The sequence below is a fragment of the Lepus europaeus genome, chromosome 5 (genome assembly GCF_033115175.1).
Source record: "Lepus europaeus isolate LE1 chromosome 5, mLepTim1.pri, whole genome shotgun sequence".
Classification (NCBI taxonomy): domain Eukaryota; kingdom Metazoa; phylum Chordata; class Mammalia; order Lagomorpha; family Leporidae; genus Lepus; species Lepus europaeus.
Window position 1 is genome coordinate 116099707 of NC_084831.1, and position 16320 is coordinate 116116026.

The 16320-nt window shown below is 46.0% G+C and overlaps 2 protein-coding genes across 2 annotated transcripts in view; one reads left to right on the forward strand and one right to left on the reverse strand.

Moving 5' to 3' along the window:
* The window catches only part of LOC133760136 (histone H2B type 2-F-like), a 39467-nt gene that overhangs the window by 985 nt on the left and 22162 nt on the right, over positions 1-16320 (reverse strand). The window lies entirely within an intron of this gene.
* Positions 6889-15460, forward strand: FCGR1A (Fc gamma receptor Ia). The gene is made up of 6 exons (XM_062193041.1): positions 6889-6949; positions 7347-7367; positions 8089-8343; positions 13315-13566; positions 14004-14288; positions 15111-15460. The coding sequence occupies exons 1-6, from the start codon at positions 6919-6921 to the stop codon at positions 15458-15460; spliced, it is 1194 nt and encodes a 397-aa protein (XP_062049025.1). The 5' UTR covers positions 6889-6918.

The window sequence follows — 16320 nt, forward strand, 5'->3', positions numbered from 1 at the left end:
GCGCGGCTCACTCCTCTGCTGGGTTCTCGGGGCGCCCTCTGCAGGTCTCTGGAATTCTCTCTCTGCGGGCACCTTCCTCCCTTCCAGGCCTTGGCCTGTGAGCTCTAAGGAGGCCCCTCGGGTTCCTTTCCTCACTCAGGGACTCCACTGGGCCCGCCTGAGTCCCCCTTCCCGCACCACAGCCTGAAGACCCTCTGCCCGCGCCGCGCGGGAGGACCACGGGGCTCAGCTTCGCCTTTCCCGTCCCGCAGCGATGACTGGCCGTCTCTTATTGCCTGCCCCCCACTCTCGGAAAAGCCTTGTTTCCTAGACTTTTTCCATCTGTTTCAGAGGAGAGGATAAATCCAGTGTCTGCTATTCCATTTTGGTGGCAAATCTGGTGTCATCAATAATATACTAATTATTTATTTGGGTTCAAAAATATTCATTTTCTTACTGTGCATAATTAACAATAAACACCTATACATTTGCCCATTGTTTCATTTGTATAAAATATCACAAGACTTTTTTTAAGTTCTAAAGTGAAATAAAGACTTTTGTTCTTCCCTTGTGGTGGAACAAGGTCTAAGGAAGTAGGAGGAGTCTATAGCCACCATCTTATCTCCTCTGTTTTCCTGACCCATTAGCCTTCTACTGTAATTCCCCATCTTGGCCAACTTCCTCCTGTTCTTATTGCCATGGTTCTAAGGTGCTTTCCTGACACACAAAGGTGGGCAAGGGGAGATGATGCTGGCTCGAAGAGCATGAGATTTTGTGTTCTGGGATCCACAAACAACCGTGAGTCCCGCCGCAGCCTGGACGAGGGCCTCCCAGAGCAGTGGTGCTGAGTGCTGCACTTGGCGCACTGTCAAACGCTGGTAAGGTGGGCAGGGCTCCTGTGAAGAGTTCTCTAGTTATGCGAGCCATTTTGAGAAACACAAACTACAAACGTGTTGTAACTTCTCTTCCTTTTGCTGCGTGATGCAGAAAGAAAAGTCAAGATTCAGTGACCTTGCTATCTTAGGGATGACTGAGGATTATAATAAGTTGGTCACTAAAAAGCTGGGGAAGGAATGTCAAGAGCACACAGGACAATTAGACAAAGTGCTTAACGAATATACTCATGATAATTTAAAAATAAAATATACTAATGAATATTAGTGAGATTAGGGAAAGAAGAAACAGAGTCATCCCAAATAGAAATACCTATTAAAAATTAAAAACTACCAGCACAAAAAACCAACTGTAAAGATCCTTATAAAATCACAGATGAAGTTTTTTTATTAGTGAAATCACTTTGAGAATGCAGGAACCAAAGAGAGATTCAATAGGTCAAGTAGTAGAAAAAACTAAAAATAAAACATCAATTAAGTTTCTACTAAAAAAGTTTTATTAATATAAAGAGAACAGCTTTCATGTATTTCATAGATACAATTCTAAGAAGATGACCATACTTCCTCCCTTCTTTCCTCCCTCCCTCTTTCCTTTTTTTCCTTTAATTTTTAAAATAACATACTTTCAATTTACTTTATATTCACAGGCTTAATGCACCACTAACCATAATGTTCAAAAAGTAAAAGGTATAAAGACCAGTGTCCCACAGGTGTATAGACAGGGCTATAAACAATAATCAAACCATAAGATGTCAAGTTCACTCTTACACATCAGTTTTTTTGTATTCTATATTAACTACTGCAAATCAAGAAAACATGATATTTGTCTTTTTGGGACTGGCTTATTTCACTAAGCGTAATGGTTTGCAGTTGCATACATTTTGTTGCAAAAGACAGGATCTCATTCTTTTTTTATGACTGAGTAGTACCCATCATGTATATATACCACATTTTCTTTATCCAGTCATCAGGGGATGGACATCTGAGTTGGTTCCATATCTTAGCTATTGTGAATTGAGCTGAACATGGAGGTACAAATAAATCTTTCATGTGTTTTCACTTCCTTTGGATAAATTCCCAGGAGTGGGATGGCTGGGTCATGTGATAGATCTATTTTCAGACTTCTGAGGAATCTCCATACTGTCTTCCATAATGGGATTTTCTAACAGAAACTTGAAGTTGAACCAGTCAGAAAGTTTTTATAATGAGTGGTATTTGAAGAAAAACATCAGGTAAACTTTGGGTAAAGCTCTTTAAATCACTTCTAGCATTAGCAAGTGTATAAAAGTAGTATGGGGTGGACATTTCACTTAGTGGTTAAGATGACAAGATACCCATGTCGTATATTACAGTGCCTGAGTTCAATGCCTAGCTCTGGCTCCTAATTCGGGCTTCTCATTGGTGCAGACCTTGGAAGGCAGGAAGGATGGCTTAAGTAGTTGGGTTCCTGTTGCCCATGTGGGAGATCAGGATTGAGTTCCTAGATCCTGGATTTGGCCCCACCCAGCACCAGCCTCTCTCTCTCTCTCTTTCTCTCTCTCTCTCTCTCCCCCCTTACCCTGTTATCCATTTGCCTCCCTGCATTTCAAATAAGTAAATATAACTTTTTAAAGTAGTATATGTCAGTTATTTAGGAACTGCTACAACAGCACACAAAACATATTAAGCAGGGGCCGGCGCTGTGGCATAGTGGGTAAAGCCGTCGCCTGCAGTGCCAGCATCCTATATGGGTGCCGGTTCGAGTCTTGGCTGCTCCACTCCCAATCAAACTCTCTGCTGTGGCCTGGGAAAGCAGTAGAAGATGGCCGGGAACCAAGTTCTTGGTTCCCTGCACCCACGTGGGAGATCCAGAGGAAGCTTCTTGCTCCTGGTTCCTGATTGGCACAGCCAATTGGTGAGTGAACCAGAGGATGGAAGACCTCTCTCTGCCTCTCCTTCTCTCTGTGTGTAACTCTTTCAAATAAATAAATAAATCTTTAAAAAAAGACATATTAAAATTTGTGCTGTAGACCATTCTAAACCATTCTCCACCCAAAAGTAAGCGACAAGAATTGCCAGGGATGAGGTGGGCACTGTTAGGCTCTATTAATGAGACTATAAAGGAAACAAAGCTGCCTGGTTTTCGATCCAAGCTATGAACTCCCCTTGGATGAGTTTTCTCATTTACAGTGGAGATAACAATACCATCTCCTCACAGGTTATTGTGCTTGTCTGGCCTGTAATATGCACTCTACAGATACAGGCAGCAATGGTGATGATGATGATGATAAGCAATCTGCCTGCATCTATCCAAAGAAAAAAATATGGGTTTCCTTTGGACACTGCAGACTCTAGGAATGTGTCCAAAAGAAATAATGAGTCCAATACTTAAGGGTAGGTTCAAAACAGTTCACCACTGAGCTGGACATAGCAGTAAAAAATGACATGTAAACTACATGTGTATGAGGGATTAATGCTTATTTATTATCATGGTACAGCCATACGGTGGAAGACTCGGAGACTATATGGAGGGGTATAATGGATACGAATGCAGGCACTGAATGTGAATGCCCTGTGAGGAGGCCTCTCTCTGAGAACATCCGCGTTCTCCCCAGTTCCTCCTAACTTCCACCTGCATCACTCAGCTGTTGCTCTGTAGCTGTCTGAAACTCCCAGTGGTGCCACAGCAAGCTTGGATTCCTGGTGCCCCAGCTCGCGGGATGGCTGGGGCAGCTCTGCGCTCCACTGTGCTGGGCAGCCAGTGAGGGTTCTTGGCGTGACGACCGCAGGAGCACGAGAGTGAGACACAGCGGGTGAAGTCTTACGTTCTAAATTCCAGTTAGCACACTTTCTCCACATCGCACTGCCTGGTGAAAGTCGCATGGAGAAGCCACCGTCAGGAGTCAGGGAGGCTCCCTCCATCTCTCAGGAGGCTGTGGAGTCTCAGACATGGCATGTAGAGGTGTGGTTTGTTTGTGTTTGTGATTCTGGAGTTGGGCTGTGAGCTGAGCCGAGAAAGCTGGCTTTATAAAGAGACAAGGGCTGAGGCAAACAAAAACAGGACAAAAAGCGGATCGGCAGTGTTTGTGCTATTTTCCTAACAGAGATAAAGTAGAGGAGACTCCCTTAGCAGGCCGGCTCAGATAAACTCGGCCCCCATTTTAGAAATATTTTTAAATCTTCATTTTATTTGAAAGGTGGTAGGGGATAAAGAATGAGAGGCATTGACAGAGATCTTCCACCTCTGCTCCACACCCCAGTGTCTGAAACAGCCAGGACTGAGCCAGGCCAAAGCCAGGAGCACAGGACTCCTTCTGGGTCTCCCACATAGGTGGCAGAGGCCCAAGCATTTGGGCCATCATTTGTTGCCTTCTGGAACGGGCATAAGCAGGAAGCTGGGGACTGGAGCCAGGCACTCCAACACGGGATGCAGGCGTCCACGGGGTGACTTAAACCATCATGCTAACTTCCTGAACAGGTTGTGCCCTTTTGAATTGACTGATGGCCGGGTTTTGGAAACTGGCCTGTTTCAGAGCACCATTCGAGTCCGTGGCACCTAGCGTGACTGACCACACTGTTTTAGTCTGGTCTGCTGGCCCCTAGTGCAGGCACCTGCATCAAAACAATGGCCTCCAGGTGATTTTATTTAACAGGAGATCATGTGGATTCAGAGAAGGGTGAGAAGTTGGAACCAGCAGTCAATGTACAACATCATTTGTCGTCATTCTCTTTTAAATTTATTTTTAATTTTCTTAGTTTTTAACAGATGCCATATAGTTCATAGATGCAATTCTAAGAATATAATTATATTCCCTTCTTCCTTCCTTTTCTCTTCCTCTCTTCTTCACACCTACTGCCTTCTCCCTTTTTAAAAAATATTTATTTATTTATTTATTTGAAAGGCAGAGTTACAGAGAGGCAGAGAGAGAGAGAGAGAGAGAGAGAGAGAGGTCTTCCATCTGCTGGTTCACACCCCAGATGGCCACAATGGCTGGAGCTGCACCATTGAAAAGCCAGGAGAAGAAAAAAAAGAGCCAGGAGCCGGGAGCCAGGAGCTTCTTCCAGGTCTCTGGCGTGAGTGCAGGAGCCAAAGGACTTGGGCCATCTTCTACTGCTTTCCCAGGCCATAGCAGAGAGCTGGATCAGAAGTGGAGCAGCCGCAATGCAAACCAGCACCCATATGAGATGCCAGCACTGCAGGCGGTGGCTTTACCAGCTACACCACAGCACCAAACCCTCTCCCTTTCTTTTTTATCTTTTTTTGGTAGTTTTTGAGATATCATATTTTTAACTTACATTATGGCTAAAGACTTAATGCTCCACTGAATAAAAAGTTTAAAATAAATAAATAAATAAAAAGCAAAAAAAAAAAAAAAACCCTTGTTTAGTGGGAATATAGGTAAGGGCTATAAGCAATAATCAATAGGAAAGATAACCATTTCCCCTATCTACAGTAAATTTTAAAGTAATCACAGATCATTAAAACTATAGTAAATCATTTTTTCTTCTTTGTGAGATTGTCACTTAAGTCTCTTGGCACTCATTGAACTTATCCTAGCTTCTGTTTATCTTGCTTTCTCAATAGAATATCTTAAAATCTTTACCATGCTGCCTCAGGAACCAACTCACTTAGGTGATGCAGAGCTTCCCACGCATATTCTGAAACCTCCCCCCAGAGACATTTCCACACTTGGGTACGAGCTGTTTTCCTTCCCGACTGCATTGCTGTGGTTGGCACGCGGTGTGTTAGCTCAGGGGCTCATGCACTGGAGACTTGGTCCTCAGTGTGGCGCTGTGGAGGTGGTGGGAACTGTAAGAGGTGAGACCTGGTGGCCCTCAGGTCATCCATGGTGCTGCCCTCTGTAGGAGTTGAGGGTGTTCTTGGGGATCCCTGAGTGGGTTCTCAGGAGAGTGAGTTGCGATAAGAGCTCGCTGCACCCCTGAACGGCTCACTGTCTGTTCCTGTCTACCAATGTGATCTCTCCCTTCTGCACTTAATCCCACCACAATGCCACCTGCAGTTAGGCCCTCACCAGAGGCTGAACCCATGCAGTCCCCCAAACCTCTTGTCAAAGTTCTGCAGCTTTGGGCATTTGGTTATAGTAATAAAAATGGACTAATACAAGCACTTCTACTAAACATTTCTTTTCCTTGGATTTATCCAAGATAAACACTCCAAAGTCATAATGTCTTTCAGGAAGATGGCTTTTTTTTTCTTTACCCAATGGAGATGTATCTGGCCTGCATTTCCCAGAAATAGCTGTTGTGTTTGTATTAGGAGAGCTCCTGCAGATGAGTAACTTCTCCCATGACTCGCAGATGCTGATGTAGAATCTTCTGGATTCAAATGATCAAGCTTCTGAGGCAATAGCCAGGCCTTGAGCCAGTTATAAAGATGAAGGAGGCTAGGTTTTGACAAAGCAGTTAAGTCACCTTGGGGGCACCAGCATCCCATATCCTATGTCAAAGCGCTTGAGTCTCAATTCCTATTTCAGCTTCCTGCTAACAGCACACACAGGGGAGCAGCAGGTGATGGCTAATGCACTTGGTTCTGCCACCCAAATGGGAGACACAGATTGTGTTCACAGCTCCTAGCTAAGGCCTGGCCCAGCCCTGGCCAATGCCAGGATTTGGGGAATAAACTAGCAGGTAGGAGTTCTGCCTCTCTGTCTCTGTATATCTTTTTCTTGCTCTCTGTCTCTTTGCCTTTCAAATAAATTACGTAAGTAAATAAATAAAATATTAAAATGAGGTTTTGCCAAATTCTGGCCCTAAGTACACAAATAGCAGAGAAAGAGTATCATCAGAAAACAATGTCAATAGATTTGGAGAGTTCATGACCCCAAAACCAGAACTTCAACCTGGAGAGAGGAGAGAAGAGGCTCAAGAATTGGAAACACACGCTTCACGAGCCAGGGATGTATTTCCCAGAAAAGGACCATGCAGGACATGGTCAGAAGTGGCAGTTTCCTTCCTCTTTCTAATCTTGGCTCCAGAGCCTCTAACCAAGCGTCTTCATTGGTTTGCCTATTACAGATTTCACGGCCCTCACCAGCTTGGAGACAACATGTGGCTGTGGACAGCTCTACTCCTGTGGGGTGAGTTGGGTTCAGAGGGGGCTAGAAGGACATGGGCTCTGGTTATGCGGAATCCAGATTTTTTTCTTCCTTGGGTATATTCAACCTGAATCCATGAATATGGAGACGGCTATACCTGTGGTTTCATTGTTTAGTGGGACTTACTATACCAAAAGGATGGAGGAAAGAGCCTTGAACTAGCATTAAACCCAGAAGCCTCAAATCAAAACAAAGGGTTGATAACCACCTGTAGGCTGTTTGGTTCTGCTGGTAATTGATTTTGGAGGAGGGGGTCAGAGAGAATTCCAGGGAGCGAGGCTGGCATCTCTGATGCCACACTGATTCTGTCTCCCCGGTTCTCCCTTCCTTATCACCTGCTGCTGACCGGCTGACGTCTCTATTCTCTGGTCTCTTGCAGTTCCAGTCGGTGGGCAAGAGGGTGAGTGATTTCTAACTCGACTTCTCCCATGCCACTTTCCCACTTCAAAACACGGGTCCCTAACCTGCAGCAGAGAGAACTAGGGAGTGGACAGAAGGGGGAAAGATTTATAGATCGTGTAAAATCCCCATATTCAGATGTTAGTTTGATAAAACTCTGATTCTTAAATTTTTTTTCCTAATTTCTGAATGAGCTGAGACCTCTGGAATAAATGCTTAAAAATGCCTGAATTGCAAAATAAAGGAAGAAGAAACCACAGCTCAAATAGAAGCCCAGCTCTGCTGTGTTTTCCAGCATCCTCCAAATCAGTCCTTTCACCAGCAAGCTTAGCTGGGTTTTCCCCCCGGGAGCGAGCCAGGCCATACTGATGGCTCCAGGGGACGGCCTGCACCTCTGTCTCCACACAGAAGCTCACGTAGCTCTGGGCTGCGCCTGCAGATTCAGGCGGGCACTAAGGGTAAAGGAAAGCAGTTCCAATGGCCCTACCTTAAAGCCCTGATTCATTGCTCACCAACGGGGGTGCCTATAGGAACCCCAGAGTCCAACGCCCAGACCTAGGACTTAACAGCCCGAACAGAGCTCTCTGCAGTAGTCAGACACCCTCACCTGCTTCTCTAATGACCCTGAACACAGTCTCTCCTGTCACCAACAGAGCTGTGCCAGGGCGCAGAGTCTTAAGGACTCCCTTGGCTGCTTTTGATTCTGTCTTCTCCCCAAGCAGACCCCACGAAGGCCGTGATCACCCTGCAGCCTCCGTGGGTCGATGTGTTCCAAGAGGAAGCCGTGACCTTACAGTGTGAGGGGCCGCATCTGCCTGGGGACAGCTCTGCACAGTGGTTTCTCAACGGCACAGCCATTCAGACCCTGACCCGCAGATACAACATCATTGGTGCCCAGGACAATGACAGTGGTGAATACAGGTGCCAGACGGAGCTCTCAGCACCAAGTGAGCCCGTGCAGCTGCAGGTGCACAGAGGTAAGCAAGGCCTGGAGCAGACGGCCTGGAAACCCCATGGTCTTCCTTTGTTTTCTCTTTGCTGGATGCAGAAGTGTGTGTGTTGCTTTATTCGGGTCTGGGTCTCAGCCCTGTGTGCCACCACGTAAAATTAAATCAGTGCACTCAAACATCACAGCAGTCTTAGCCTGTGCACCTGCAGCGCCTCAACTGGGTTGGATGTGAGTGGAGCAAGTAGAGCAAAACTCAGGCCCTGCAATTTTATCATTATTCAAAATGAACACCTGAACAGAGTAAATAACAATCCCGGCAAATGCGAATGCTGAACAATGAACATCCCCTTCCCATTCCAAAATCCTGATCCTTCGGTTACCTGCCACAGAAACAAAACTGGGAAGCTTTTTGAAACACTGAGGTTGGTAGGATGCTCTATTTACTGCCCCACATCTTAGTTTCATCCCTTGGACAGGAGGTCTGTGTCTATCGCTAGGAATGCAGTCTGAAATGTCTGCTGGATGTGAGGATTCACAAAGTTCATTGAAAACTGGAAATAAAGGCTAACACAGATTATTCTTTGGCTTTCTGCAGCCCTCTCCTACAGCTGTATCATAATTACTGCAACCCTCTCTGCTCTCTCGGCCTGTTAATAAGCTTCTACGGCGTTCCCATTCTTCTGCTTTTACAAGCAATGCTGCAATGAACATCCTTATGCATTTAATCTGAGGAACATTCCATAGTATCCTGGACATGGAATTACTGTGAGACATTAATGAGTAGAAGGAAAAAAAAAAAAAAAAAACGAAACCCACCACCCACTCAATCTTGTATGTAGTTTCTATTTGTGAAGAGATGGAGACTGCAATATTCTTTAGGGCCAAGTGTTGTCTTATTGAGGACAACACACCAAAAGTATCTTTTAGTTACTCAGAAGCAAAGGCTCAAACTCCCTTGCCATGGATATTAGAACAGTTCATTCACACTGGAGGCAGAATCACATTTATGCAGACTTGGTTGCTTTAGAGGAAATGCGGTTTAGCTACAGAAATGTTGAGAATGTTTGTGGGGAGCCAATGGTTCCTCTTGCAGCCCTCGGGACTCTGGAACTAAATTCTTGGAAGCAGAATGCGGGGAGCTGACAGAGCTGTGCTAGCTGTGCTAGTATCATCTGAGCAGAAGCAGAAGTATTGCATAGATCAAGTGAGGAGAAATAGATCCCGGCAGGGGGGGGAGGCTGTTTTCCTTACCTCTGCACATTGTGAAATTCATGCACAAAGTTGAAGTTCACTTGTTCTTGATACTGTTTAACATCCTATGTTTTTCCAACTCTTGGGCTGTTCCCAGTTTCAGCCTCTTACTAATGGTGCTGATGGAAAGTGTCATATTTTGTACCTGTGTTTTGGTGCACATTCAGATATGCACCTGTTGGGAAATGCCTAGGGGTCATAGTCGTTATAAATTATTTAGAAGTTGATTGTAGGGTGGTTTTGGGATGTGGATTTATAGAGCTGTCAAGACACAAAGTATGCATATGATCACTGTTAGTGGATACTGCTGGATGCTTTTTTTCTTTTTTTTTCTTTGACAGGTAGAGTTATAGACAGTGAGAGAGAGACAGTCCGTTGGTTCACTCCCCTAATGGCCGCTAGGGCCAGCGCTGCGCCGGTCCGAAGCCAGGAGCCAGGTGCTTCCTCCCAGTCTCCCATGTGGGTGCAGGGCCCAAGCACTTGGGCCATCCTCCACTGCCCTCTTGGGCCACAGCAGAGAGCTGGATTGGAAGAGGAGCAACCAGAACTAGAACCCGGCGCCCCAACTGGGACTAGAACCCGGAGCGCCGGTGCAGTAGGCGGAGGATTAGCCAAGTGAGCCATGGCACTGGCCTGCTAGATGCTTTTTTCAAAGTGGTTGTCCTACTTTACATGTCCACAGAGTGTGAGTTTTAGTTGCCCTTCATCTGTCAATGCTAAAAGCTTTCTATATTTTTATTTTTGCTATTCTGGTGGACATGCAATAGTATCACAACTGTAGCTTTAATTTGCATTTCCCTAGTGACTATGATGTTCACTATTTCTTTTTTTCTTAAAATTTATTTATTATGTATTTGAAAGGCAGAGTTACAGAGAGAGAAGTGGGGGAGGGAGGGAGGGAGGGAGGGAGGGAGAGAGAGAGAGAGAGAGAGAGAGAGAGAGATCTTGCATCCACTGGTTCACTCCCCAGATGGCTGCAACAGCCAGGGCTGGGCCAGACCAAAGCCAAGAGTCATCAACTCCCTGTAGGTCTCTCACAGGGGGCAGGGGTCCAAGCACTTGGGCCATCTTCCACTGCTTCTCCAGGTTCATTAGCAGAGAGCTGGAATGAAAGTGGAGCAGCTGGGTCTCAAAGCGGCACCCACATGGGATGCCAGCATCACAGGGAGCAGCTTTACCCACAATGCCACAACAATGACCTGAGTAGTCCTTACACTATTTTTATTTATTTATTTATTTATTTATTACCTATTTTAATATCCTCTTTTGTAATGTACATGATCTGGTCTTTCTGCCAATTTCCCTATTGTCTTTTTCTTACTCACAGGAATTTCTGGATGTGAATGCTTTTCCAAGTGTTGCAAATATCTCCTTCTACTCTGTGGCTTGCCTTTTCACCATCATATTGTGATTTCTTTCTTTTTCAATGACCATGTTCTTAATTTTACTAGCATAAATCAAATTTGTGGTTGGTGCTCTCTATGTCCTGTTGAAAAAAATATTTTGCCACAGTTATTCACTGGGGGAAGGTTCAATTGCAGTTTCATTTACTCTCAGCCACTTCAAGGAAATCTGTGAATGCTGAGACCAAGAAAATGAAGCTAGGGTGGACCCACATCCCAATCACGAGGCTTAGAATGAGTTTTTCCTTCCTATTCTGAGGGCCTGGTTGTTGAGATGATTGGTTTTTGATAAGAAATTTAGCAGGAAATGTCAGCTAATAGCTGCATCTCACAAGTTCTGAAATGCAACATCCCATTATCAACTAAGGTTAAAAATTTAAAATCCCCATTTTAATCTTTCTCTCTCTCCCTCTCTCTTCCTCTCTGCCTGTTACTCATGAATTATTTAGAAGTTTTTTGGAGAGTGATTTTTCATTGTGATTTTCTAATTTTACAAACTTTTTTCAGAATTGTTGGTAATTATGGTATCAGTTTCTTAGTATTTGTTGAAAATTTCTTTGCAGCCTTACTGGAACATGCTCAATTTTTATGATTGATGCACATGTTTAGAAAGTATATGGTGGCCAGTGTTGTGGCACAGCAGGTTTACCTACCACTTGTGATGCCAACATCCCATATACACACTGGTTCAAGTCCCAGCTGCTTCACTTCCCATCCAGCTCCCTGTTGGTGTGAGTAGGAGAGCAGTGGAAGATTACCCATGTGCTCAGGCCCCTGCACCCAGGTGGAAGACCTGAAGAAGCTCCCAGCTTCAGTCTGGCCCAGCTTGAGCTGTTGTGGCCATTTGGGGAGTGAACCATTGGATGAAAAATCTGTCTCTCCCTCTCTCTCTGTAGCTCTGCCTTTCAAATATTTTAAAAAATTATAATATTTAAGAAAAAAACAAAGTATATGAATTTCCTCTAAGACACTGTATTCCACAAACTGAAGTCTATTCACTGTGTCATTGAATTATTTTCTAATACTTAGAGAGCATCTGATGGAGACACATTAAAATTTCACTTCATGCTTTGCATTTATAAGACAAAGATGTCTGTGTGTTTTGGAAGTAGAGTGTTTGAGCACTTGGGGATAGGAATATGGGAGGGAAGAGTATTATTTCATCTGGAAACCCGATGGCAGTATCCAAGGTTGTAAACATCATGCTGCATACACACAACACTGCAACACCTGCTCTCCATTCTGAGTTTTGTGGAGGAGAAGAGAGGAAAGGGAGGAATTCTGTCCTGCTGTCTCTTCTCCTTGGTCCCCAAATCACCCCATCTCCATTTGGCCAAACCAACTGTCCCTGCAGAAGGAAGCATTCTTGGTTACGTGCAGAGATTGCATCAAGAGGAAAGGGCCTTTTCAGTAGCAGCTTGTTTTTGTTCCCCGTCACTGATCTGCAGGTGTTCCTGTCAGCCTGGTAGGGGGTCCATATCTGGATGGTTGCCATTCTGTGTGTTTGCCTCAGAATGTCTGATCCTATTAACAGTTGTGACAGGAGTTAGTGCATATTGGTTATCTATTGCAGCATTCCAAATAACCAAAAACTTAGTAGCTTAAAACAGCATACTCCCCTTATGTCCCAGTTTCCATGGGGAGGAGGTGAGGCACAGCTTGGCTTAGCTGTGGGTGCTCTGCTCAGGGTCTTCCATGGTTGCAATCAGGGAGCTGGCTGGGCTGTGCTCCTTTGGGCAGCTCTTGCAAAGGTCATTGGCTGAGTTCAGTTCCTTGTGGTTATAGGCCTGAGGTCCTCGCTTTCTTGCTGGCTGTAAACTGGGGGCCACTTTCAGCTCCAAGAGCCCTCTGCCATGTGGCCTTCTCAGGGACCCCTGACAACATGAGAACTTACTTCTTCAAGGCCAGCAGGAAAGCTTTCCACCCAATATTCTAAACAGAGTTTATTTAACAGCTGTTAAGAAGGACCCCATCTCCTTTGTCATATTCTGTTGTCTAGAAGCAAATCACTGGATCCACACACACTGAAGAGGATGTACAAGGACATGGCCCATTGGGGGTCATCTTAGAACTCTGCCTACCACGTAAACTGTTTAAGCCCCAAACAACTTCTGAGATCTGGGAAGGGAAAATAAGAAGGGACTGGATATTCAACTGCTGGTAATAACTACTTTTCTTCCCGCCAGATCTAAAGATATTTGCAGAATAAGACATGGGGTGGAGATTCAGCAGAACTCCGAGTTTTCATGTGCAAGGCAGGAAAGATAAGAGTGTCCCAGGACAAAGCGTCGGCCTCCTTGTACCTGCTCCTCCGTATTCCTACATTTTGGGTCTGTGTTTTTCAGATTGGCTGCTGCTCCAGGTCTCTGGCAGAGTCTTCACCGAAGGGGAACCTCTGACCATGAGGTGTCATGCATGGAAGAACAAGATGGTGTACAATGTGCTTTTCTATCAAAACGGCAAAGCCTTTAAGTTTTCTTCTCAGGATTCTGAACTCACCATTCCAAAAACCAACGTGAATCACAATGGCGTTTATCACTGCTCGGCCATGGGAAGGCATCGCTACACATCAGCAGGAGTGTCTGTCACTGTGCAAGGTACGGGTCTGTGTAGTCAGAGCTGCAGTGGTCAGGCACACAGGGACCATGGCAGAGCCTCCAGAATCCTCCAGAGAGGCGAACTGCCCTGCTGAAGGCCACAGAGATCAGTGGCTGGGCTGGAACCAAAACCGAGGCACAGGGTCTGAGTCCATTGCTCCTTCCAGTCATTACAGTGCCTCATCAATGATCACAGGGTCAATTCGGAGTCAGGGCACAGTCAAGATCCAGTTTGTCCTTTGCTGTTTTAGTTGCAAGGAACAGACATCAAGCTAGCTGGGAGAATAATTAGAAAGTTATCCAATGTGTCCAATGAACACTCCATTGAGACAGAAACCAGGAAGACACTGGGAAATGCTCACAGCCCCGCCTCTCTCTCAAGGATGATGTGGCCTCCGTGGTCCCGCTCACCTCTGTCCCCTCATCTTTCTCTTTAGAGCTCTTTCCGGCTCCAGTGCTGAAGGCGTCCTCCCCACTGCCCCTCCAGGAGGGGAGCGCGGTGACGCTGAGCTGTGAGACGAAGCTGCTCCCGGACAGCCCCGCCTTGCGCCTTTACTTCTCCTTCTATGTGGGCAACAAGACCGTGCAGGCCAGGAACACGTCCTCCCGATACCAGATACCACGTGCCGGAGGGGAGGACTTGGGCTCCTACTGGTGTGAGGCGGCCACGGAGGACGGAGGGGTGCGGAAGCGCAGCGCCCCACTGGAGCTGGGGGTGCTCGGTGAGTGGGAGCGCCGGGGGCCGCGGGCAGCTGGGAGGGCTGGGAGGGCTCCGTCTTCTCCCGTGGGGCTGAGGGGAGTCCGTGGCCCAGGCAGGAGGGGGGATCCGCCCCGGGAACGCCCACCAGTCAGTTCCCACCTCGATTCAGGACTTCACCCTTCTCCGCATGGTCGTTCCTTTCCTTCCCCCATTTCTTTGCTTTCGGCTTTCCTTTATTCCTCCTTTTCTTCTTTGTTTTCTGTCTGCCTCCCCTGGACTCACTCCCTACTGCCCCCCTCCTGTCCTCCCTCCCTGCTCTCCATCACTCTCCCCCAGGCTCCTCCCTTCCTTCCTTCCCCTGTGCCAATCGCACCTACAGTATATTGAGTTCCTGCCATCTACTGTCATAGGTCTGGGGAAATTTTTGGTTTGAGGTGTTCACAGGGCGGATTTACCAGAGAGCCAGTGAGTGGACTGCACAGCTCTACCTGCCCAGGTGTCTCTTTCTTACTGAGGCCAAGGCCTTGTTAGCACCAAGAACAAAGGGTTAATCTTCAACCCAAATTGATTTCAACCATTAGCTAACACAGAGATGGCAGTCATTTCTGAAACCAGCGACTAAGTCATCTGGCCTGGTCCTGGCAGGTAATGTTCTCGCAGGCCGCCCCATCTGTGTCCCACACCACCCAGCTGTAGCTCCCTCGGGCTCCCTGAGACTACCCTGGGCCCCCATGGTGGGCGGGCTCATCAGAGCTTGGCCAACCTTCTCTTCCAAAACAGAATGTGGCCAGACCCCCCTGGCTTCCTAATAGTAGCTCTTCTCTCTTGTCTTTTCCTGTTGCAGGCTCCCAGGCACCAAATCCTGTCTGGTTTCACGTCATTTTCCATCTCGCAATGGGAATAATATTTTTGGTGAGCACTGTTCTGTGTTGGACAATATATAAAGAACTGCAAAGAAACAAAAAGGAGAATTTAAAAGTCTCTTTGTCTTCTGATCATGGGAAGAATGTAACGTCCTACTTTCACAAAGACAGATATGTAGAAGAAGAGCTAAAGTTTCAGGAAGAAAAAGAGCTACAAAAAGAGGCGCATCAGAAGTCCAAGGAGGGAGAGGGGCAGCAGCCAAAGGACAAAGCCAGTCCCCCAGCCCTTCCCCTCCGGCCCAGTGCCAGGGCACACGTGCCCTACAGCTGACTGACACTGGAACTCTGGGTCTCCTGTCCTGTAACTCTTCAACAGAGCAAATAAGTAACCTGACTTTAATAGAGATTAATTCACAAATCTGTTAATCAAGGATGATCAGAAATGACATCTAGAGACACCTTTAAAAACTTGGAAGTCAAGTCTAGCCTGGTTATTAGATACTTTGAAAAACAGTCTGTTTTTTGACAGCTAGGTAAAAACTACAAGAGATTCAGACCTGGAAAGAATGAAAGAGAGCGAGGGAGACAGAGAGTGAGAGAGAGAGGCACACAGATGGAGGTTGTGGGTTTCACGGAGACCAGAGGGAATCATGTAGATGGAAAGGAAGAAGACAGCACCTGCAGGTGACTTCTGAGGGCTGTGAGAATGAAAGCCCTCACAGCCCTGTGTTCAGAACAGTAATTTTACGACTCTTTTCTTTTAGTCTGCTAACAGAAAATGTTTCCATAAGTGTTGGAGGGACACATAGGGGCAATCTAGGATGAGAAATGCTGTGTTATTATTTCATTGGAGGCTTCCTTATAACTTTTCTAAATTCAGAGGCATATGTAATTGATCTTATTAAATAAATATCTTAATCAAGCAATATGATTTGTCTACCTTTATAGCTGGCTTACAGCTGTGTCACAAATAGGTTCTTGGAATCCTCTATCCTAAGCCTTGGGGGTTCTGGTCAAATCCTGGTACCATCTCACGCCTTCCCCAGGTGAGTTCCCACCTCCCAGTTTCCCCACAAGAGCTGGGTGACCTCTTCCTTCACTCACCCATACCTTTCTAAGGGCTCTCTCTCTATTACTCCACCTAGTACTTGAAACATACGTAGAAATCACTGCAGTAATGAGTAGAGGCCA

Excerpts from the sequence above, each read along its gene's own strand:
- FCGR1A (XM_062193041.1), top strand. The coding sequence starts at position 6,919 with ATGTGGCTGTGGACAGCTCTACTCCTGTGGG. Across the intron at positions 7,368-8,088 it reads TCCAGTCGGTGGGCAAGAGG|ACCCCACGAAGGCCGTGATC; the intron begins GTGAGTGATTTC and ends CTCCCCAAGCAG. Across the intron at positions 8,344-13,314 it reads GCAGCTGCAGGTGCACAGAG|ATTGGCTGCTGCTCCAGGTC; the intron begins GTAAGCAAGGCC and ends TGTGTTTTTCAG.